Source organism: Sapajus apella, unplaced genomic scaffold (genome assembly GCF_009761245.1).
Source record: "Sapajus apella isolate SASKATOON/1434 unplaced genomic scaffold, GSC_monkey_1.0 scaffold72, whole genome shotgun sequence".
In the NCBI taxonomy this organism is placed as follows: Eukaryota; Metazoa; Chordata; class Mammalia; order Primates; family Cebidae; genus Sapajus; species Sapajus apella.
In genome coordinates, this window is record NW_022437012.1 from 10,086,515 (window position 1) to 10,110,248 (window position 23,734).

A 23,734-nucleotide genomic window follows, 5' to 3' on the forward strand; every position below is an offset into this window, starting at 1 on the left:
GGGAAGGAGGCGTGGCCATCAGGCATGGGAGAAGGTGGACAGGGAGCAAGCGTTTCCCTGCTGGGGTGGGAGCCGGGGTGCCCTCCATACTCCTGGCTCCCTCTGTTCCTTCCGGTCTGCATCTCAAGCCACAGCACAAGGCTCTGGGAAGTCACCTCTTGTCCAAGAGGAGCTACATCAGAAATTCACCTTACAGAGGCAATTCCTAGAGGACCAAATTGCAGCCCTGGGATATTCACAGACTAGAAAATTCCTTCTCATCCAACTGCTTACAAATATGACTGGAAAAAGACAGAGAGGCAAGAGGAAAAACCCTGACAAATGTCCCAAAGGGCCCCTGCCAGCAAGGACCCAAGCAAGAAAGGACAAGGGGCCCTGGGCATGAGATGAGCCCACCTGGGGCCCGCCGCCCAACTACCCTGTGTCACCACCAAGGCTGTGTGACGAGGGCACCTCGTGCTAAAGTGCCCTGGCCACGCTTCCAATTAAATGCTGTGTGCAGAAGGCACTGAGAAGGGAGGCAAGGCAGGCAGGCAGCTGCTGAGACCCCTCCCCCACTCCTGGCTGGAAACAGCAGCCCTCTGTGAGTGGAGACTTAGGAGAGGAGTCCTCCTAACAGCCTCAGGCGAGTCCCTGTCAACAGAAGCCTGGATGCTTCAATTTGGGGGGAGGGGAGCTGGGAGGATGCTGGGCAGTGGGGTAAGAGGGAGGGGTGAGAGCGCATGAGCTCCAACATCCCCACCATTTACAAAGTTGGAGATGCCTTCCTTGTTTCCTTTTGTCTGGGGTCTCTACCTGCAAACGTACATCCTCAGCCTGCTGCAACCACAGTGGCCCCAGCAGGGAGACAGAAAACTGACTCCGGTCCTGCCAACGTCCGAGTGTCCACTGCGTTAGTGGCTGAGAACACTGCCTGAAGAAGACAGATCCTGGTGTGGAGATTAGGGCTGAAAGCAATGACATGACAATTTAAGTATTGTGCATCAAGGTCCTGATCTATGTGTGTCCGCAGGGATACAGAGGCAAGGGGGCACTTCAACCAGCCTGGAAGGCTTCCCAGAAAAGGCGATCTTTCACCTTGACTTTGAGGGATAAGTAAAAATTTTGCTAGAAAAAAGAGCATGGAGGTCAGGAACCAAAGGCATCTGAGACCAAGAGAAGAGCAGATATGTGGTTTGGGACAAGGAACAGGACACAGCCCATGGGGCCCACGGGGAGCCTTGGGGGCTGCAGTCAGCAGTGCATGGGGATGGGAGGGGGTGAGGCCAGTCAGGAAGAAGCGGGCAAGATCCTGAGGGACCTCGTGGTAAGCAAAGGAGCCTGTCTGAAATACGCCTCCATACTCCACTCTGTGTGCTGTCTGAGCTCATAGCACGGAGGGCGACAGGCATAGAATCCCTGATCACGTGGCCACAGGGTATGAAGGCAGAATGCAGAGGCAGGGAGAGTTGTCAGAGCAAGGCTCCCAAACCGCTCGCCTGCCTGTCCCTCCCTCCTGGTCTCCACCTCTCAGAAGCAGCCTCTGGGTTTATCGTTCTGAGCACACCCACAGGGAGCCCATTATCCCTCAGAACACCGCCAGAATGTGGCTCTCAAACTTCCTGTCCACATCCCCCGGCCCCTGTGCCATCGCCTGCTTCAGCGGTGGTAGCCGGATGCTGGACAGGAAAATACTCCTGCAGATTCTCCACAACAGTTCCACTCCACACGAGGCAGTGGACACAGGAGCCTGCGGAGAGGCCCGGGGCTGCGAAAAGTCCAGCAAGGATTAGATGCCACATCTGACATGAGGAGTGGCCAGAAGTGTATGCAGCCACCACGCCTGGACCTGGACATGCACAGAAAATGTCTTGAAGAACAGTCAAAATACTGGTAACCAACGTGGCCGGCGGGAGAGACAGACTTCAGAACGGGACAGAGATTTAGACTGTGCACCTTTGGTCGCAGGAATTTTTATCTTGTGTACATTCTGCTTTTTTCAGTAAAATAAATACATGACCAGCAAACCATGCAAAGGATCATTCCACATGCAGAATGTCAGCTGCACAGTTAAGGCTTTGGGTCATGGAAGTATTTCAGGGGTAGGGGAAATGGGCAAGTTTAGGCGCATGGGCAGAAGAGACAAGGGCTCCACAGCCTTCATCCATGGAGGACAGGCACAAAGGAAAGAACTGTGATGAGGGAAATTGGCAATGTCATGGATAAAACTACTCTGGGGGGATGGCTGCCTGCAGTTGGTGAGGCCTCTTTGGAGAGGGGAGCAGCCAATGAGAAGGCTGTCATGCGAGATCCATGAGATGGGTTGCCCAAAGGATATGGACTCCAGTCCTGAGGAGAAGAAGTTAGGGACATCTGAAAAAGAGGGAGCAAAAGTCAGGGCAGACCAGACCCTTTTTTTTTTTTTTTGGAGACAAAGTCTCCCAGGCTGGAGTGCAATGGCATGATCCCGGCTCACTGCAACCCCACCTCCCAAGTTCAGGTGATTCTCCTGCCTTAGCCTCCCAAGTAGCTGGAATTACAGGTACACACCACCACACCTGGCTAATTTTTGTATTTTTAGTAGAGACAGGATCTCACCATGTTGGCCAGGCTGGCCTCGAACTCCTGACCTCAAATGATCCACCTACCTTGGCCGCCCAAAGTGCTAGGATTATAGGCATAAGCAACCACACCTGGCCAAGGCCACACCTTTAAGGCCACAGCAACTATTTCCATGTTACTCTCAGCACACCATAAAGTGCCTGAAGGGTCTTACGTCTTTTTTGTCTCCCAATGTGTCTGTCAGGTGAGAGAACACCTAAGAAAGTGCCCAAACGTTTTTGGCTGAGTTTACAGAAGAATCGTACAATTTCATTTTATCATCTCTCAACTCTTAGTCTCATAATTTAGAAAGAAAAAGATAAAAATACATATCCTACCATTTTTAAGGGTTAAGGGTTTGCATTAAAATAAAATAAATGCTTTTAAAATATCCACATCTAAAAATCGCTCCTTTCCAAGGTGTTTTTCTAGTTCTTAAATCTACAGCTGCACCTAATTTTTGAGTGAGCTTTTTCTGAAAGGATCTGGGTTTGGAGTACTTTTTTAACGAAGCTGTGTGTCTTAGGAAAGGTTTCCCCTGAGGATGTTTCAAATATGTCTTTATTTCCCGCAGAACATGTATTGAGTGCCTAAAAATTAACTTGTACTCAAACCTCAAAAATGAATGCATTTTCCTAAATCACTGTAACAAAGATATCAGTGATGTCGAAACCCTGAATTTTGAAACAGAGCTTCTGTTCTCTTTCTAGCTTCATTATTAAAACAGACTTTTTTTCACATTTGTTCGTAACAGGATTGCCATTTTCCATGCTGCCTACCGATTATAAACAGAATGAATGTTAAAACCAAACTAGAGCTCTCTCTGAAATATTCAAGATGTATTACCATCTGGTTTTATATCAGCATTTGAACAGATCCAAAATCACTACATTACCAAGTATTATCAAAAATAGTTCATATTAAAAAATAGTTCATATCCCTTTCAAAGCACACTCAAGGCACAAACTGTGAAAGTCCCCCTAATTTTTCAAACTATACCAGATATATGAATGCTAATCATAATTACATATATGATTTATAACAAATAACTCACTAATACTGACATAAGCTAGTTTTATCATCAGGTCTTTTAGAAACTGCTAACTTGAGAAGACATGGTATATTGATTACCTGGAAGCTTACAGGAGATGAAGGATAACAATCTTTAACTTGTAAAATACAAATGAAATTTGAAGGCTCCCCAACCATCTGAATGGACCTCTCCTCTCAGCCAAGGGCACTCCAAAGTTAACCTGAAAAACTGTTTCCAGCTGTATGGGAAAGGGGACTCAGAGGTGCCTGACTGTACCCTCCTCCCTTCTGGCATTCAGGAAATGCTGACCAGCATTAGCATCAACACAGACATTCAGTCTGATAAGAAATATTTACAGTGTGTTCTCTAAGAAGTCTGCTACCTGGAGGCTTCATCTGCATTATAAAACATTGATCCCCATAAATGCACTAATCATCAGAATCCAGACACTCATTTTTATTGATTCCAGGTGTTTAGATAATAACTTAACTCTTTCAACCAATTGCCAATCAGAAAATTTTTAAATCTACCTATAACCTGGAAACCATCCGCTTCCAACTGTCCCAACTTTCCAGATCAAATCAATATACATCTTACAGATATTCAATGATATATTATGTCTCCCTAAAAAGTATTAAAGCAGGCTGTACCCCAACCACCTCAGGCACATGTTTTCAGGACCTCCTGAGACTGTCACAAGCACATCCTTAATCTTGGCAAACAAGCTTTCTAATTTGATTGAGATCTGTCTCAGAGACGTTTGGGTTCACAACCTACAATGTACATGTCATGTAAAAATAAGAATCTTGGCTGGGCATGGTGGCTCATGCCTGTAATCCCAGCACTTTGGGAGGCCTAGGCAGGTGGATCACAACGTCAGGAGTTCAATACAGCGTGGCCAACATGGTGAAACCCCACCTCTACTAAAAATACAAAAATTAGCTGGGCATGGTGGTGGGCACCTGTAATCCCAGCTACTCGGAAGGCTGAGGCAGGAGAATTGCTTGTAACCAGAAGACGGAGGTTGGGTTGCAGTTAGCCAACATCGCACCATTGCACTCCAGCTTGGGTGAAAGAGCGAAACTCCGTCTCAAAAAAAAAAAAAAAAAAAAAAAGAAACAAATCTTTCCAGTTGACTGAGGAAAAGAGGTGTGCCCCCCCAACTATATCCAACCTCCTCACTTCCAAACTCAAAAAAGCCAACAGCATTTCTTCAGAATATACTCAGGCCAGCGAGGTGGCTCATGCCTATAATCCCTGTAATCCCAGCACTTTGGGAGGCTGAAATGGGTGGATCATCTGAGGTCAGGAGTTTGAGACCAGCCTGGCCAAAACGGTGAATCCCCATCCCTACCAAAAATACAAAAATTAGCCAGGCGAAACCCTATCTCTACTAAAAATACAAAAATTAGCCAGGCATGGTGGCATATGCCTATAATCCCAGCTACTCAGGAGCCTGAGGCAGGAGAATCGCTTGAATGTGGGAGGTGGAGGTTGCAGTGAGCCAAGATCACGCCATTGCACTCCAGCCTGGGCAACAAGGGTGAAACCTTGTCTCAAAAAAAAAAAAAAAAAAATCAGTAACTATGATTAAATAAATAGAAAATGGCAGCTGAGGAGGTAAAGACAGGAACTCCAGCTGACCCCAGGAGATGTGGCTCCAAGACACATCCCTTAGCAAGAGAATAGCTACAAGCATGATCCAATTGCCTCAAAAAATAGTAATTGTTTATAAAATAAATGAGACCTCAGCCTCGTATGTAAATCTTTAGGCAGAATTTATCATTTTCCAAAAAATACTGTCCTTCCACCTAACTAAAAAAAAGTTTTTACAAATCTCTCAGTTCATTTACTTCTGTCTTGATTACTGATTCCATGCAAGGATGGATGCTCTTCCTGCCCCAAATTTTTCACCATCCAGCAGTAGCAAGAAGCCATGTCCATAAATACAGTCGCTTTCTTTTCATTGTGATTAACATCCCCTGCCAACGCATACACACACACAACACACACATGCACACAGGCACACACTCCAAAGACTTCACCACACCAAAGCATCACATATAGTAACTCTATAGCAATCCTCTTAAAAATACTAATCAATTGAACTCAGCCATTTCACTGGCTTGGACAGAGGTGCAGCAAGTCAGAGCATTGTACTTATCCATCTTTGTTAACTATTCCCTTCCTTGAAGAGTAAGACTTGGGCTTTTTGTGACATGTTACAAAAACTTTGCCATTTTCGAAATGTTCCATTTTTCTTCATATGCTAATTTAAACATAACTTCAAAAGTTAGTTTACATTGCTTAATCTCTATTTCTTTCCATTCAAAACTAGGAAGAGAATTTCACAGAAGTCTGTCACCATGTAAATGATGCTTTGGAAGAGATTTTAAATACTGTATACTAGAAATATATTTAGGAAACTAAATAGTAAAACCAACAACCCTAACAACACAATCAGAGACCACATCAAGGGTTTAAAATATGAAACACACACACACACACACACACACACACACACACAAACACTAAAGCTACTCTATAAAGTAGGGGAAAACATAATTCACCTTTTACATTTTTTGGTTTAACTAAACCAGAACAAATTGAAAGTAACGTGAGAACAAATTGAATGTACTATAGATAACACAAATCATGATATTATATGCCAATGTCAACATTTTATGGGCTAGAAGTTAGAAGATTTAAATTAAATACTTGCTGCAATGAAGTTGTAAAATCATTTTTAAAAGAAAGAGAAGCCCTTGTCACAAAGCAGTATTCTAATTCTGTATGCAGCATGCAACTTTCTGTATTAAAGGAAATGAATAACATTTTTAAGATAACCCAACCGATCAGGTGTAACATGTGAAATCAAATTTTCTCATAATTTTTGTCTATTATGAGACTTAAGTACATCAAATGTAATATTACTCTCCTAGAAGACTTGCCCACTAATTCTTCACATTCAGGTCCTCATTCAAACACCCACGTGATCAATGGAAACAGCTTTATCAGGCACATGGACCTGTCTGAGTTACTATTATTCTGTTTGTAAATCACCTCCCTTCATTCCGTTCCTTTTCCTTTACATATGTAAATTATGGTGTCTGATCCAAAGTCCTCCACCAGCCACTGCAACCAAATTATCCCCTAGGGACATCAATCCAGCTTGTTATTCTTGTTTCAGCATTAAAAAAGCAGGGGTAGAGGGAAGGAGTAGCTATTATCAGGAATCAGAATTCCCCTCGATTAGATTTCTGGCTCACTGGTAAAAATGTTTATACTCTGGAATGCATTGCCCTCTGCTTCTAAATGTTTGGCTTTTTTAGAGCCAAGATACAGTATAGTGTTTCCAACATAAATTGCTTCAAGTAATATATGCCTAGTTTTGCAGGGAGCATTTGGTCAAATTTTAATATTCCCTCCTGGGAACCAACCTCAACTTCCAGCAGGCGATCTAACCTTGAAGAATAGAATTTTAAGCAACACACACACACACACACACACACACACACACACACACACACACAGCTTGTCTTCTAGCAGACACAGGCTTTTTTCTCCTAATCTGAGGGTTGTCACAGGAGACACCTTATACGATGCCTATGACTGAGAAAATAGATCTTTCTATTAGGTAATAAATTCGTCATAAAATGCAGTCTTCTCCCCAGCATCAAAAAAAAAAAAGAAACCACGGGTTTCTACCAAGGTTGAGCTGTAACTGACACTGCTTAGGCTTGTGAGTCATTGCACAATTCATAAGAATAAATAGCACATGTACATTTCCATAGGCTGCAAAATGTTAGTCGAGAAAACACATGCCATCGGCCTTCCTAACCCCTAAACAGGATTATCTGGAAGAAACTGTTCCACTTCCTTAGTTTGCCTTAATTGTAATACATGTTTTTGTTTCCATGGCCACTGAAAAACTTGAGAGAAGACCCTCCCATTTTCCTTTCCTTAAAATGTACATAGGATTCGTCTTCCAAGCCTCACACAGATATGATCAGGGAAAAGGAGAGGGCTCACTGCAATATTGCACCCATCTTCTTGCATTAGGCTCAAAATAGGAATCTTAAGGAGATATACGTGTCATGTGTCAGCCCAAGCTAAAGGCATCCACCAAGAGTATTTTCACTATTCAGCCAGCAGCCGGCATCTACTTCCTCGAACCCACATACTGATGAGAGCCAAGGCTCCCAGTACCACTCTTCACCTCGTCTTCTTACCACTCATCCCACTGCAGAGGAAAGAAGCCATTTCATTAATTTATAAGTACCCTGACTTTCCAACCATCTAAAAAAAAAATTACTCATCAATAACAGTCAACTAAAAGCAAAAGCACATCCCACAGGAATTAGAGAATAAAACGGGCAACAGCAGCACACAGGGGCCGAGGAGACCCCTGATACTCACTAAAGGCAGCCACCGCTAGGGCCAGGGTGACAATAATGGAGAACCAGGACACCCACAATGCCTTCTTCCTGTAGTTCTGGGCTTCGTGAGGTTTCAGGCGGGTGCTGCTTTCTAGCAAGCCTGACCAAAACAAGGAGAAAAGGAAGTTAGACATTTCCTTACTAAGAAACCCACAGCAAGAGCTACAATTGCTTAGCCAAAGATTGCAAAGTAACAGCCCAAAGGCCAAGATGTGTTTTGTTTGACCCACACTGTGTTTTAACAATTAGGAGATTTCACATGAAAATCAAGCTTTCTGGCACCCCTTGAAAAATCACAGGCTCTGACAATATGGGCCATTTATTTCTGCAGGGTAACAGCAGCCGTCCTCTTTCAAAGAATTCCACAGACCCCACCATTCCCTGACTTATGACACCAGGCCATTCCTTTGCCCCTGTGTTAAGCTGCTTGGCCTCAGGTAGATGCTGTTCAGCCCACAAGGCCTTTCCGTTAGGAAAACAGCACAAACCGCCCACATTCAGCTGGGCCTTCAGGCTCCTCAGCTGTGGGCATTGATTTGCATTGATTCACCAGCACAGCCCCAACTGGTGGACTTTGGGTTTTGCCCAAAGCAAGGAGTCAGACTACAAATGACCCCACTGCTCCCCCAACAATCCGCAGGAGAAGAACCATTTCTCTTTCGCCACCTCTAGCAAGAGCCTCCAGGCCCAAGCTATATGCCACATTTCCTTCCCTTCTTATTCTGCTCTATAGTATACACATCCTTTTTACCAAGCACATGTCAAAAAATTCTCAGAATATTAAAGTGGGGGCAAACCTTCTAAAACTAGAGGTCGCTTCCCAGGTAGGCCTTGTATAAGGCACGTTTTATTTTTAGCTCCTATGCTTTCAACATGGAGACTCCCCGACAACTACAAAAATTCATGCCAACTCCCAGGCAATGCCCATAACTGCCTGGGGTGAAAAACTAAACTGTCTTCAGAATGATCTTGATTTATATTTTTATCCTTCTCCTTTGACTATAGATCAGCATCCTTTGACTATACACAGCACCTCTTAGTTGCACAGAGGACCGCATTTTCAGCCATCCATTTACATAAACAGGAGCTTATTACACCATCTCTGGTGAAACGACCCAAGATACAACTTTCAGAGGTTGGGCAGCCTCATCAGAGCAGCTCCAAAGAATGAAGGAATTGGTAATCGAAGCTCAGGTAACAATTTGTAAAATATCACATAGTGTGAGACATATCACACCTACGCATCACGTAAAAGACACCATCTCATTCATCCAACTGGGTACCACACTAAGCCTCTGGTTGCCAAAAACTGCATCCTGATCAAAAGTTAAAACCAGGGCTCTGCTAAAACTTCTCAGTTCCATTTATAACCCAGATTCAGGCATCCCTGAACAAGTTCTGAGCAAAGCAAGCCAGAATGTTAAGAAGGTTGCTGAGTGAGCTCAACTCACAGCCCAGGGATTTTTAAATAATTGAAACCTACTGGCTTACACAGAATCAAAAGGGAGATGAGAATGCAAATGTTGAGCATAAACACCATCACCATCCTCTCTCTGTAAAAACCTCCCCAAACCTTCCTTCATAAGTGGACTTGGATGGAAAAACTAAATATATTCTCCCTTGTCAAATTCTGCCCAGGTACAAGTGATTTAAATAAGTGTATGGCATGTCCCTTTGTCTATTTATTTCTTAGCTGCCAAAAACCACCTCATTCCAATTTTCATCTGTACAATCACCAGTTATAGCACTATCCTAAAATGGGCAGATTCCACACACTCTTAATAATTTATGTCACTTTTCCCAAATGATATAAAAATCTTCCTTTCATCCTGGCCAATTGATTTTCAGCAGAAGTAAAGCTGTAACATTTAAGCACTGACTCAAATAAGCAGTTCGTTTGCTAGGTATTTTGACAGCGACAATCTCCAGAGGTTTATCCACTGGGGTAAAAACAAGTTTCCTTTGAGAAGTAGATTTAGTTTTCTAAGAGGAATGACAATGATGCCCATTTTCTCTTCAGTCACATAACATTTATTTTTCCATCCAAAGACAGCGAGTTTCAATAATATAATGGTCCTGACCACACATGTGGACCAACCTACATGCTTCACCTACCAGTGAAACAGCACCCTCCTGGAGGACTTTCAGACGATAGCCCAGGACAGCTGGACTGTCCCCCTAAGGTGGCACTTGGGACTTCTCAGAATTACAACCAGTGCTTCTTCCCTGTGTGTGCCTCCTCCATGAGATTTTTAAAATTAAAAAATAAAATGGAATAAGTACAATGGGAAGACTGTCCAAAAATGGAAGGGCTTTCCCATTTCTATTCAACCTTTGCTTATGTTCTGCTGATTTTCCTTTCTAAAAATATAGCCAATCCTAAGAATGGAAAACTTTGCACTCCTCAAGGGGAAGTGGAGTATGATGACGTATAAAGACTCAGTTCCTAGTGAATGGTCCACACACAGGTACCTCCATCCTCATGTTGGATGCAGGCACACTCACAAGTCACAAAGATGTGGTGAGAATTCCTAATGTTTTCAGGAAGCTGTGCTTTAAAGCTAGAAGAAAGGCAGCCCGAAAAGGCAGGACAGTCTAGAGAAGTTACAACAGGCCTCTGACTTGCAGACAGGGCTGGATCCTCCCTACCCATAGTTGGACCCATATTTTAATTTGTAAAGTCACTCAAATTTTCTGTATTTGCAAGTTGGGCCTGGGAATACTAAGCATAGGACTGTACTAATGAGGAACTGATCTTTTATTTATTTTGGACAGGGGGAAGGTACAAATATATGTGGAGACGCTGAAGCAATCAGTTATTTCTACACTAGTATACATTAGTTCCAATTCCTTTCTCCTAAGTTTGTCAAGCTTGAACTCTCTGAAGAAAGGGAAATTTTTGTTAGATGGGGAAGTAGCGGGAAATGCTGACACATATAATTCTCTAAGGCTAAGCTGGGCCCTAAGGTTACAGACAGAATGGTGGGAAAATACTTGGGGGAGAAGAATGGGTATTCAAGAGGGATGGGAAGAATGGTTAAGATAAACCTGGCCTGATTGTTGTGTTTAGCCCCTAAAGGTCTTAGACCACAGAGCTCTTGCTCCCTGAAATTTAAGCTCAACCAAATGGCACTGCAGTTACTGACATTCTGAGCTAGCTAGGCTTCTGAGAACCAGCCCACATCACTTCTAAGGGGGAAAAGCCTCCAAAGTCCCAAAACACTAGGTTTAAAAGCAAACATTTGATGAGGGTTAGTCATGGTCTGTAACCACATCCTGATAGTTCCAAAGGGAGTTAGGACAAAAGACAATGCCAAAACACGTGCAGATCTGAGGTACCCCCCAACCCTTCTACAGACAGCCTACAGCTATTTAAGCCTAAAAAAAGCCAGGCAGGCAGGATGCTGAGACACACAGCAGGCAAGTGCTGGGGCTTCCTCCTCCCCTGTTCCCCTCACCAGTCGGGAAGAGGTAGCTGCACTCAACCCATTCCCAAAGGATACAAAAATCAATACTGGAAAAATGCAGCCCCATAAGAAAAAAAATAACCCAAACAGCAAACACAGAATCTTACAATACACCTCCCCAGGTAATATTCTGGTTTACTTAACAAAAATCACTTATTCACCACATAAACACTGCCATCAGGAAGAGGTCAAACAAAAGAATATCACATTGACGTTCAGCTCTCAATGCCACACAGCACTGTGTTCTTTGGGGAATAGGGTTCATCCTAACAAAGAGGCTGTGTGTGATATGCAATACTCTCACACAGTGACAGTTTATGAACAGTCAATGCTTTCATGCTATCATATAATGGAAAATGAAATTCCGTTGACCAGAGAAAAATAACCTTAAGAATGAATTCAGAAGGGCTTTTTACACTTGAACATGAACTACCAAATGATGCTAAATATGAACTCACTCTAGCACGGTTTTCCCTCCTATCTTTTTGGGGGGTGGGGAGGAACAGGCCAGCTCTTCAGATGACCTGCAATGCTACAAAAATAAGCTCAACCCAGGCTTCTGTCTTTCTTCAATATGTAATTTTTAAATCCTACAACATTAGCTGGAGAGGGGCGAAGGTAATGAACACACCCTATAATAAAAGTGAGAGGTTTTGCTCCGTGCTCGTGATGTCCCCTGTCCCCACTTCTCAAATGGCATCTAGTCATGTGAGCACAGGGGGAGAAACTGCAACAGAGGTGCAGAATTCGTTGCCACTGGAGCAGCTCCAGTTCTGGCTGAGCATCTCGGCGGATTCTCTGGGAACTGCCGTTTCCATGTCATTTTATTTCACATGCTACAGTTTAGAATTTCTAAGGAGAAAGAGATCGTGCATCCGAACACTAAACCGGAATAAAAATGTACAGGAGATACTAAGAATAGGATAAAAACCTGCTAAGTCTAAAATATATAAACCCGCCACAGCCAACAAAATAAGGCTTCCAAGAAAAGGGGGTGGAGGTGCAAAGAGCCGGCTTCCCCTGAAGGGCCTGGCTGCAAGAATCTCGCTTTGGCCACTAAGCGGTTTTAGCAGAACCACCGATTTCGTTCTGAGGGGACAATTTGGATTCGGATCAGCAAGAAACAGAAAAGGTGCAGGCGCGGCCAAGAACAGGGCTCCCTCTGCAAAGAATCCAAGCTGAAAGGAAACGCGGAAGGGATGGAGGAGAGAGACATGGGAATGAGCAGGGAGTCTCTCCAGTCCTACGCTGGCAACTCCTGGGGGCATTGGCAGTCGGTGGGAGGCAGAGTGTGGTTCCCCAGCAGAGGCACATGTGCCGGCCTCCAGGCCGGTGTCAGTGGAGGGGGCTCTGAAGGGTCTGCAGACGCACCCTCCGGAACCATCAGGTTTCAGTGGCATCCATCCAGATGAGGTTGGTGGCCCGAATCCAAATGTCCCAGTCCTCTGCCCCATCATCAGACGACGGGGCAGGGACCCACCGCGACCTGGGTCCGCGGTGAGAGTCGGGGACCGCCCGAGACCCCGAGACCGCTCCAGCGACGGCCCGGGTCCCGGCTCGCTCCCCTCCTAGCGCCCTTCGCCGGGGCGGACAGCCGGGCAGCCGCCGAGGTACAACTCGCAGCTATACCAGCAGAGGGAAGTTCTCCCAGGCAGCCGGCGGGGCCGCAGGGGACTACTGAAAGGAGGATGCATCGAGCCCGGGTCCCTCCGAGCTAAGCAAGGCCCGCAGTGGCCCAGGAGCGCCCGGCCCCGAACGCAAAAAAATGCCTCCCGCAAACTTTTCCCGTGGGCGCAGGAGGGGCTGGAGCTGGCGGAGAGGAGGGCGCGGGTCCAGGCGGGGTCGGCCTGGAGGCAGCCGGGGTCTCGGCTTCGAGGGAAGGGAAGGAACGCAGCCGAGGCGGTGCCGGCCGCAGGAGGTGGGGCTGCCGCTCTCGGCTCGCCGCGCCCTCGCCGGGAAGTCCGGGCTCCGCGCCCCCGCGCGCTCCAAGGCGCCGAGCCCGGCGCCCGGCCCAGCGCAGCCAGCGAGTGGGGAGAGGCGGGTCCCGAGCAGCCGCCCCCGTCGCCGGCCGGGCCGGGCGGCAAGCGCTCACCTCGGTCCTCCAGCCCGTCGCTGAACTGGCCGCTCTCGCTGATCCGCACCTGCCGCTCCTCCTCCAGCTGCGGCGGCTCGCGCGCCGGGGAGCTCATCGGGGCCCGGCCGGGAGCGGCGGCTGGGGGCGCGTGGCCCCGAGGCGGCGGCGGGACGGCGGGCCCCTGGGAGCTGCGGCGCTGGATGCCCGCGGCCGGCTCCATGGCGCGAGGCTGCGGATCCCGGCGGCGGCGGCGGGGACTCGAGTCAGAAGTGCGAGGCGCCGCGGCTCCGGCGGGCGGAGGAGCGGACGGACGGGCCGCGTGGACAGGGAGAGACGGCGGGCGGGCGCCGCGGAGTGGAGGTGCACGGGCGGGGGCGGGGAGGAGCGGAGAGCCGCGCGGCTCCGCGGCCGGTGGCGGAGGCTGGGGCCGCGTTGTCGCCGCCGCGCTCCGCCCCTGGGGGCAGGTGCGGGCGGCAGGGACCCGCCCCGAGGCCCGGCCGCGGGAGCCGGCTCAAGGAGGAGGACGGGAGGGAGGAACCCGCTGGGCCAGACACGCTGAAGCTGGAGTCACTATTGAGGGCGTGGGGGCCCACAGGCGGCCCCGCAGAGCTTGGCTAGGGCGTAGCGGGGACCCACCCCACCTGCGCTGCGGGATAGTGCCCAGAGGGGATCCCTCGCACTGAATTCCTCTGCGGTCCGCAAAGCCCGCAGACGCGCATGGGTAAGAGAGCGGACAGCGCCCCTAATTTAGCATCTTTCTCTTCTGGAGCTGCATAGGTTTCAGAGGCTGTACTGGGTCCTCGCCTGGGCCACCATCCTCACTGCTCATCCAGGGGAAAAGGGTTCATCTATCCCCAAGCCCGTCGCTCTCCCTCCTTCTAGGAGCTTTAACTCTCCTCCCAGTTTCTCCCTGAAGCACCCATTTAGCCAGGGGTGGGGCATCTTTAGGATAGCAGGCACTCTAGAAGATGCTTGAACTCCGAGGCTTCCCCATTTCGACTCTTCCTGGGCCTTTGTCCCAACCAGTTCGCTCACCGGCTCATTTCCCCTCTGCGTATCCAAATCTTGTGTGATCTTCAGAAATCCATGGAAGCCTCCCTCCTACAAGAAGTCTCCCCAGCTCTGACTCCTGCAGCTCTTAATTCATTTTGTGTGGTGGGGCTGGTCTCACCAGTGAGAGTTCACACCAGGGCACAGGCCAGCTCTCTTGTCGCCCAGAGAGGAGCAAAAGAAGACCTGCTGTTTAATAAATTCAGCTTGGATTTGTTGGGGCTCAGAAAAATACACCCCAACGTGTGGCACTTTGGTATGCTAAGTTTGAAATAAAAAAACTAAAGAGGCCTCTGAAGTCGCCTTAGAAAGAAAGACTCTGTCTCCCACCCTACTTTCTCCCCACTAAGCAATTCATAGAAACCAGAATTCCTCTTCCCCACGGAGGTCATACGACCTAGAAATAGTACTCCAACCTGCCTGGTCCCCTGCCTTTCTGTGTAAGAGGTGGCCATGAAGAAATACTAGGACCCACACTGTCTAATAGTAGATCCTAAGACCCTCATTCCAGAAGGGGTCCTGCTCTATACATGCTGCACAGAGAGGCCAAGAAGAATCTGAACAGGCCTCTCTGGGTTCACTCCTCAGTCCATTACCATTAGATCACACCCTTTGTCCCATCACATTTCTACAAGGCTCACCATTCTTCACTGAATCTAAACATAAAAATGGTTTTCCCTGAGTCTTTGCATGTTCATTTCTGAAGGCTCCTGTATCACATAAAACTTTGATTCAATAAATTTGTGACACATTTCTCTTATTAACCTGTCTTTTGTTATAAGCATGTTAGCCATGCCCCTTATGATGGGGAGGAAAGATAACACACCTTTTCTGTCCCTACTGTTTAAATGGTATCAACATCGAAGCTCTAGAGTCTGGCTTTCGACTTTGTATTGATACCAGTCTCTGAATTTAATTTGGGTACTCCAAAATGTCAATTCCTCATATAAAGGTGTCCCTCTTGTTTCTTGAAGAGTCACCCTTTTCCTTTTTCATGTCTGCTTTGCTTGTGATTGAAATGACAGTAGGATTTAAATGCCTTTGTGGTGCACTGGAAATATCACCAGAAATGGGGAAAGGGGTCTCATTTTATTTCATTGCTGCTGTTATTGTTACTGGATTTGAATGATAAGATCTGAGTTGACCTTGACCAACTTACTTTACCTTGTGGACCATTAATTTCTTCAACTACAAACTGAAAGAGTTGAACTAGATCATTTCAAAGATCCCTTCCTGTTGCAAAGAAAAAAAAATGGTACTATTACTTGGATAAAGACAATGAAAATCTCTACCCACTAATCCTGGTTCTATCCTCTGAAATAGAACATCCGTCAGATATATTTGCAGAGCCATCTCCTTGACTTTTCTCCTCCAGTCTATCCCCCTGTCAATGGCCCTCGAAGTATCTCCAGTCTATCCCATTTATCCCCCTGTCAATGGCTCTCAAAGTATCACCTGGAAGTCTAAGAACAAAAATACCCAAGCTTCAACTGCTAGAGATTCTGATGCTATATTTAACATGATCATTCTGGGCTGGAACGTTGGCATGGGTATTTTATAAGGCCGTTCCCCATTCTAAGAGTCATCTGGGGGCTTTAAAAAAAATCATTATTCCTCCCTGACTCTCTGAGATTCAGTAGATCTAGGGTCTGGCTGGGAACCTTCCTTTAAATCCCTCCCAACATATTCTGATGCCAGTTGTTCTGCAACAACCCTTTGTGATTACTCTCCACAATATGGACCATCTAGCTCTGTGCCTTTCTCCCTCCCTCCCTCTCTCTCTCTCTCTCTCTCTCTCTCTCTCTCTCTCACACACACACACACACACACACACACACACACGGTCTACAGCAGATTCTCACCAGAGGAGCTGGTATCATCATTCTTTCCACTAGTTCCTCAGTTGGTTCTGTAAGTCCAGCACATCACAAAGGTTTGTGTGCCAATGAACAACTGCAATTTTTCTTAGAAAAATGCACCTTCTAATTCAGTCAGTCTGTGATAGAGGCTGTCGACCTAAAAGGAAGAGGCTGAGGTACAAAATATAATTGAAAGAATTTTCTTGAGCCCAAATAAGGACAGCTACCTAGGACGTTTCTAAGTTGCCTTGAGGAGTGCTCCATCAGCCTTTGTTATAAGCAGGTTTTTAAAGGCAAAGGGACCACAGAGAGGGCCGATATAAAGTTGTGTGACAGGAATCCTCATTGGTTTGCAGAGATAACTTGGGTTAGTGATGGGCTGTAGATTGTTGAACTGTCAGGTAGGAGTTATGGTGTCCAGTGTATGGCCATTTTATGGCTACTTGGCATAAATTAGTCTAGAGCCCACATAGTCAGTGGCTCCTAGAGATCATTATTTCACTCAAGGGGTTGTCACCTGCTGCTGTTTCATTCCAGTAAGTCTCTGGGGCTGATAATGTAGGGGTTTTCATTCCTCAGGTTAAAAGTTTCTTTTTTTTGTTTTCCACCAGGCTGAGATTCTGTTTTGAACAAACCTCCCAATGCTGCTGATACTGCAGGTCTGAAGACCAAACTTTGAGAAGCAAGGATCTAGGAGTTGTTTGTTATTCATGGAATAAATATATTTCCCATCATGTTTCAGCTGCCCTCATTAAACATGCCACTATTGTCTTTCCCAGAAAGATTTCTCTGACTCCAGCTCCCCACTGGGTGCTCCTTTTTCTGAACCATAATTGATTAATAATTCACTGTTTATTTCATGTGTGGGGCACGGATGGTGGGTGCTTGCCTGATCCGCATTCCTTACTCACACACACCTACTTGGATATCAAGGACACAGGGTCACCTCAAACAATCCCTGTTGATTAACTGGAAGATAGCACTAGTTTACATGTTGGGAGGACATACCATATGCCGGGCACCTAGCTAAGTGTTTTACATGCATTGTCTCCCTCATTCAGCTACTATTGTCCTCATTTAACCAATGAACAAATGAAGGCTAATCTGCCTTGTCGACCTCTGCCCACCACCATAATCCATAGGGGTACCGCACCTTAGGGGGCATTTTGGGAAATTTGCAGGTACTTTCATTGGTCATCACAATGATGGGAGGAGGGGGCCACTGACATTTAGTTGGGGGTGGCCCCAGAGGCAGGAGATTGGTCTGTGTCCCACACGGCTTTCATATGTCAGACCTGACCTTTGCTTCAGTTAAAATGTGCATCTAATCACATTGGAACTTTAACTTTGTTTTACAAATAAACACAAAATGTTTTTGCATCTTGTGAATACACACAGGATTTTCTGAAAATGCAACTACAGTATAAGTCTACAAAGGGATGGCATTCTGTTTACCACTTTAGAAAATTGGGACGCAGAAGCCAGCTCCATTCATAGCATCCATTTCAGCAGTCAACACATATACGATGCCCACAGGCCCAGTAATTCCACATGTGTATATTTCTTCAGCTCTTGTTTCAAAATAACAACAAAATTAAGAAAAAGTGTAATTAATATTTTAGAGTGCTTGTCTCCTTGTTCTTAAATTATAAATAGGTACAAATATCTGACTACTTCTTTATGACCTGTGGTGTAGCTCCAAGTGAGCACTTAAATATTAATTATGTATTGCTTTACTTTTATTCCTCCTCTATTATAATTTAGGTCATTATACTGATTTTTCAACTATGTGTATATGCATTCACCATGAATTCATTTCATAATCACAATAGTGAATAATCTAAAACAGTTGGGGCCTGGCACGGTGGCTCACACCTGTAATCCCAGCACTTTGGAAGGCTGAAGCAGGAGAATCACCTAAGGCCAGGAGTTTGAGACCAGCCTGGCCAACATGGTGAAACCCCGGGTCTACCAAAAATGCAAAAGTTATCCAGGTCTAGTGGCACACACCTGTAATCCCAGCTACTTGGGAGGCTGAGGCAGGAGAATTGCTTGAACCCAGGAGGCAGAGGCTGCAGTGAGCCGAGATTGTGCCACTGCACTCCAGCCTGGGTGACAGAGTCAGACTCCACCTCAAAAGTAAATAAGTAAATGACCAAACAAAACAGTTGGGATAAAAAAGGAGACTGAACCATTACAGCCAAGAAGATCCTGAGGAGACACAACCACTAGCCGAAAGATCCTGGAACAGAAAAAGGACATTAGGTAAAAATCAAGGAATTCTGAAGAAAGCATGGACCTCAGCTGGTAATGTATCAGTTATGGTTTATTAGTTGTAACAAATGTGTACTCATGTGCGATGTTAGTAATACAGTGCACTGGGTGCAAGTACACGGGACTTTCTAAACTTCTCAACTTTATGCAAATCTAAAACTGTTCTTAAAAAAAAAGGAAAGCTGAGGAGGGGCTTCAAGATGGCTCATTAGAAGCATTTCATGCCCACCTCTTCCACTTAGCGTATATAAACAGTCATACTTTGAATAAACCATCCAAGAGAGAATATTGGAATTCAACAGGTAAGTAACAAGAAACACCAAAAAGCAGGTAAGGAGAAGGGAGGGAGAGACAGCCTTCCTGGAGGGGATGGACTGGGAGCAGGAGTAAATTCCCAAGGCGAGGAAAGGGTGACTGACTTACAGAGGCCCTAGTCCCCACCACAGAGTCCTGTAGTCCTGCCACAAGAGAACCCCTCAACCCTCCCAACCCCTGAAACTAACATAAGGAGCTGGTAAGAGATCATGGAATGGAACCACTCCAGGGAGGAGCTCACGTTGGGTCCCACACCCTTTCAGAGCCTAAGCAGCTATGGCAAGGTGTCATTTTCAGACCTACCCTTTGGCAGACTACACACTGTCCTGGGGCCCAGCGGTGCCAAGACTGAGGCATTACAGAGACTCTGTTGCTAATAGGACTGGGGAATGAGCTGGAAGTTGTCCCATAGCCAGAGCTAAGAAGCAAGCAAGGTGTGGGCAGCAGCTGTTAGTGCCAAGAAGTGAGTGCCACTGGTATAGAGACTCAGATGCTAGCAGGGTGTGAGCTGCAACTTGGTCTTAGTTGCCAGCTGGGGGGGAGCTCCTGTAGACAGGGAGGGGGCATAAGCTAGGAACAGGCTACTACTGCTGGGATGGGGAACAAGCCCCACTGGAACCGGGGCATAAGAGAGATGTGCTTTTCCTACCCTCTGACCCAGGCTGTGGCCACTGAGGATGGCCCCACCGTCTCCAGTGGCAGGGCCTCGGTTCAGCTGCTACCACCCTTTACCCAAGCACTCCATCTGTGGTCTGAGGATCACCCTGCCTCTGCAGACCATGGCTGGTGCCTACTCTCATCATTGTGGGGCCTGAGCACAAGCCCACCCAGCATGGCTTTACCTACCTCTCTGAAATAGAGCATATAACTTGAAGTCCAGAGGATTACCCAACCCAATCAACCACCCTGAGCACCTAAGCACTCCTCCCAGGGACCTGAGATTGGGCCTAAACTTTCAACTTCAACCACCTCAGCTGGCACCTGCCTGCAAGCACCACCTGCAGGCCTGGAGTCTGGCCCACTCAGCCCATCACAGCAACAGCCAACATCCATGCACACTGCTTGGAACCCAGAGAATCATGCCACCGATGGGCTACTTGCCACTGCCCATGCCACACTGGTTGCCCGGAGGCCTGAGATCCTGCCCACCCACATACTCCACTGCTGCCATTACCAGCATCCAAGCAAGCCATCTGGAGGCCTAAGAATTGGCCCACTGGTAACTTCCACCACAGGTGTCAGTGCACACCACCCTGAACCACACCAAGATAGGCATAGTTGGCCCACTGCTACCACTACTGGGACCTGAAGCCTGACCAACATACCATCCCAGTCCCCAGCACAACTTCACCACACCCTAACCCACCAAGGAAATCGCAGATGGCACTAATACTGTTTACACCCAGAGAAATCAAAGAAAGACTACATTACTACACACACCCAGAATCAAAGCCAAAGTGCCCTATCCAACCAACACCACAGATACATTTTTAGGAAAAAGTCTTCCCCTACAAAAGTAAATTTAAAAATAGGAAGAGTGACCATTATATCAGATGTGGAGATATTGATGTAAGGATATTCACAGTAACATGAAAATAAACATGTCACAGTAAACATGAAAAGACAAGGAAATATGACACCTCCAAATAAACACAGTAGTTATCCAGCAATAGATCACAATCAAAAAGAAATTTTCAAAAATTGCAAATAAAGAATCCAAAATATTGATTTTAAAGAAGTTCAGTGAAATACAAGAGAATTCTAAAAATTGTAAAGAAATCAGAGAAACAATTCAGGATATGAATGAGAAATTTACCAAAGACATAGATATTTTTTTAAAAGAACCAAATAGAAACTCTGGAACTGAAGAAATCATTGAAGGCAATATACATTTGAAACCTTTAACAACAGGCTAGATTGGGCAGAAGAATCTCAAAACTTGAAAACAAATTTTTTTGAAATAATCCAGTCAGACAAAAATAAAGAAAAAATAATAAAAAAGAAGGAACAAAGCCTTTGTGACACTTGGGACAACTTAAAGCAAAAATGATCAGTATCCCTGAGGGTACAGAAACAAAGAAAGGATTAGAAAACCTATGTAATAAAATTATAGATGAAACCCTCCCAAGTCTAGCAATAGACTTAGACATTCAGACACAAGAGGCTTGGCAATCCCCAGGAAGATTCAATATATAAAGATTGTCTCCAACACATTATAATCATACTGTCTGAAGTCAAAGATAAAGAGCTAATCCTAAAAACAGCAAAAGCAAAGCATCTAGTCACCTAAAAATGAAACCCCATAGGACTAATACTAGATTTCTCAGCGGAAAACCCACAGTCCAGAGAACAGAATGATATATTCAAAGTACTGGGGGTGGTGGATGCCAACCACTAGTACTACATCCAGCAAAATTATCCTTCATAAATAAAGGAGAAATAAAGTCCTTCCCTGACAAGCAAATGATGAGGGAATTTCTTACCATTAGACCAGTTCTACAAGAAATGCTCAAGAGTCCTAAACCCAGAAGTAAAAGGATAACATTTAGACCAGGTGCAGTGGCTCACACCTGTAATCCCAGCACTTTGGGAGGCCGAGGTGGGCAGATCACTTGAAGCCAGGAGTTCAAGGCCAGCCTAGCCAACATGACAAAACCCTGTCTCTACTAGAAATACAAAAATTAGCCAGGCATGGTGATGCATACCTTCTCAGCTACTCAAGAGGCTGAGGCATGAGAATCACTTGAACCCAGGAGGTAGAGGTTGCAGTGAGCAGAGACTGCACCACTGCACTCCAGCCTGGGTGACAGAGCAAGGCTCTGTCGCAAAAAGAAGAAGAGGAAGAGAATGAAGAAGAAAAGGAGGAGGAGGAAGAGGAAGATGGGTAATATTTACTATCAAGAAAACACACAAAAGTATAAAATTCATGCTAAATTAATCACACAAAGGAGAAAGAGAAATGACTCAAATGGTACCACTACAGAAATCCACCAAACAACAACAATCGATAAGAGAAAAAGAAAAGAAGCTTAGCACAGTGGCAGTATCATAGCCAATGAGGTTTATCCAAGGTACAATTACTGCTAATTGAAAACTTTTCCCAATACTCTGCCATGACAACTTGCAATGTAGTCAGCATTGGCAATTTTTAACAGTCTCTACAAAGACTGAAAGAAAAAAAAAGGGAAAAAACATTTTAAAAAAACAGAAAATAATTAACAACATGACAGTAACAAAGCCTCACATATCAATAATAAGCTTGAATGTAAATGGATTAATTTCTCCATTTAAAACATATAATGGACTGATCCAGGATGGCTGAATAGGAACAGCTCTAGAGTGCAGCTCCCAATGAGAACAACACAGAGGGTAAGTGAACACTGTACTTCCAAATGAGTTATTACTGCCCACAGACCAGGAGATTCCCAGGCTGAAAAGCACCACAAGTTTCCAGCATGCTGTTTCAGCTGGTGCAGGGGGTATCCACATAAAAACTCACACAAATCTGGGCCACTGTTTCAACTGGCACCTGAAATGCCTAGGAGACAGAGCCGCCCACTCAACTGAAAAAAAGGGGGCTAAAACAGGGAGCCAGGTGATCTGGCTCAGCGAGTCCCAACCACACAAAGACCAGCAATCTGAAACACTCTGGATTGAGAGATTTGCAGCAAGCACAGCTGGACCTAGGATGGTCCAGCTCTGTGGCGGAAGGGCGTCTGCCACTACTGAGGCAGTCCACCATTACCAAGGCAGTCCACCATTACTGAGGCAGACCATTATTACCGAGGCAGTTCTACCTATACCTCTATAAACAAAACTGCAAGGAAGTTCACACAGCAGCTGGGCAGAGCCCATGGCAGCTCAGCAACACCTCTGCTGGCAGACTGTAACTAGCAAGACTGTAACTGTCCTTGCTGGGCAGGACAGCTCTGAAAAAAGGCAGCAGCACATCAGGAACTTATAAATAAAGCCCCACCTTCCCAGGACAGAGCACCTGGGAAAAAAGGAAGTTATGAGTTCCGCTGCAGCAGACTTAAACGTACCTGCCCAGCAGCTCTGAACAGAACAACGGCGCTCACAGCTCAGCAACTGAGCTCCTATAAGGGACAGACTGTCTCCTCAAGCAACTCCCTGACCTCCATATGTCCAAAGAGTCACCTCATAAAGGAGAGCTCAGGCTGACATCTGTCAGGTATCCTTCTGGGATGAAGACAACAGAAGAAGAAACTGGCAGCAACCCTTACTGTTTTGCAGCCACCGCAGGTGATCCCCAGGCAAGCAGGGTCTGGAGTAGACCTCTAGCTGTCCTGCAGCAGAAGGACCTGACTGTTAGAAAGAAAACTAAAAAACAGAAAGAAAAAACTTAATCATCAACAAAAAGGATGTTCACTCAGAGGCCCCATCTGAAAGTAACCAACTACAAAGACCACAGGTAGATAAATCCACAAAGATGGGAAGAAACCAGTTCAAAAAGGATGAAAACAAAATCAGAATGCCTCTCCTCCTCCAAGGGATCACAACTTATCATCAGCAAAGGAACAAAGCTGGATGGAGAATGAGTCTGATGAATTGCCACAAACAGGCTTCAGAAGGTGGGTAATAACAAACTTCTCTGAGCTAAAAGAACATGTTCTAACCCAATG

The 23,734-nt window shown here is 45.9% G+C and overlaps 1 protein-coding gene and 1 non-coding gene across 2 annotated transcripts in view; one reads left to right on the top strand and one right to left on the bottom strand.

The window, feature by feature from the left end:
- TMEM163 (transmembrane protein 163) overlaps positions 1–13,954 on the bottom strand; it is a 270,086-nt gene extending 256,132 nt beyond the window's left edge. Inside the window, exons 1-2 of the mRNA XM_032250750.1 lie at positions 13,612–13,954; positions 8,033–8,152 (exon numbers count right to left, since the gene is read on the bottom strand). Of these exons, the coding sequence (XP_032106641.1) occupies positions 8,033–8,152; positions 13,612–13,813 (322 nt within the window). The 5' untranslated portion in view covers positions 13,814–13,954. The remainder of the gene's footprint in view (positions 1–8,032; positions 8,153–13,611) is intronic.
- Positions 13,955–22,117: 8,163 nt separating this feature from the next.
- LOC116531832 lies at positions 22,118–22,258 on the top strand. The gene has a single exon (XR_004260611.1). It is a non-coding gene; the product is annotated as a U4 spliceosomal RNA (small nuclear RNA).
- Positions 22,259–23,734: the final 1,476 nt, after the last annotated feature.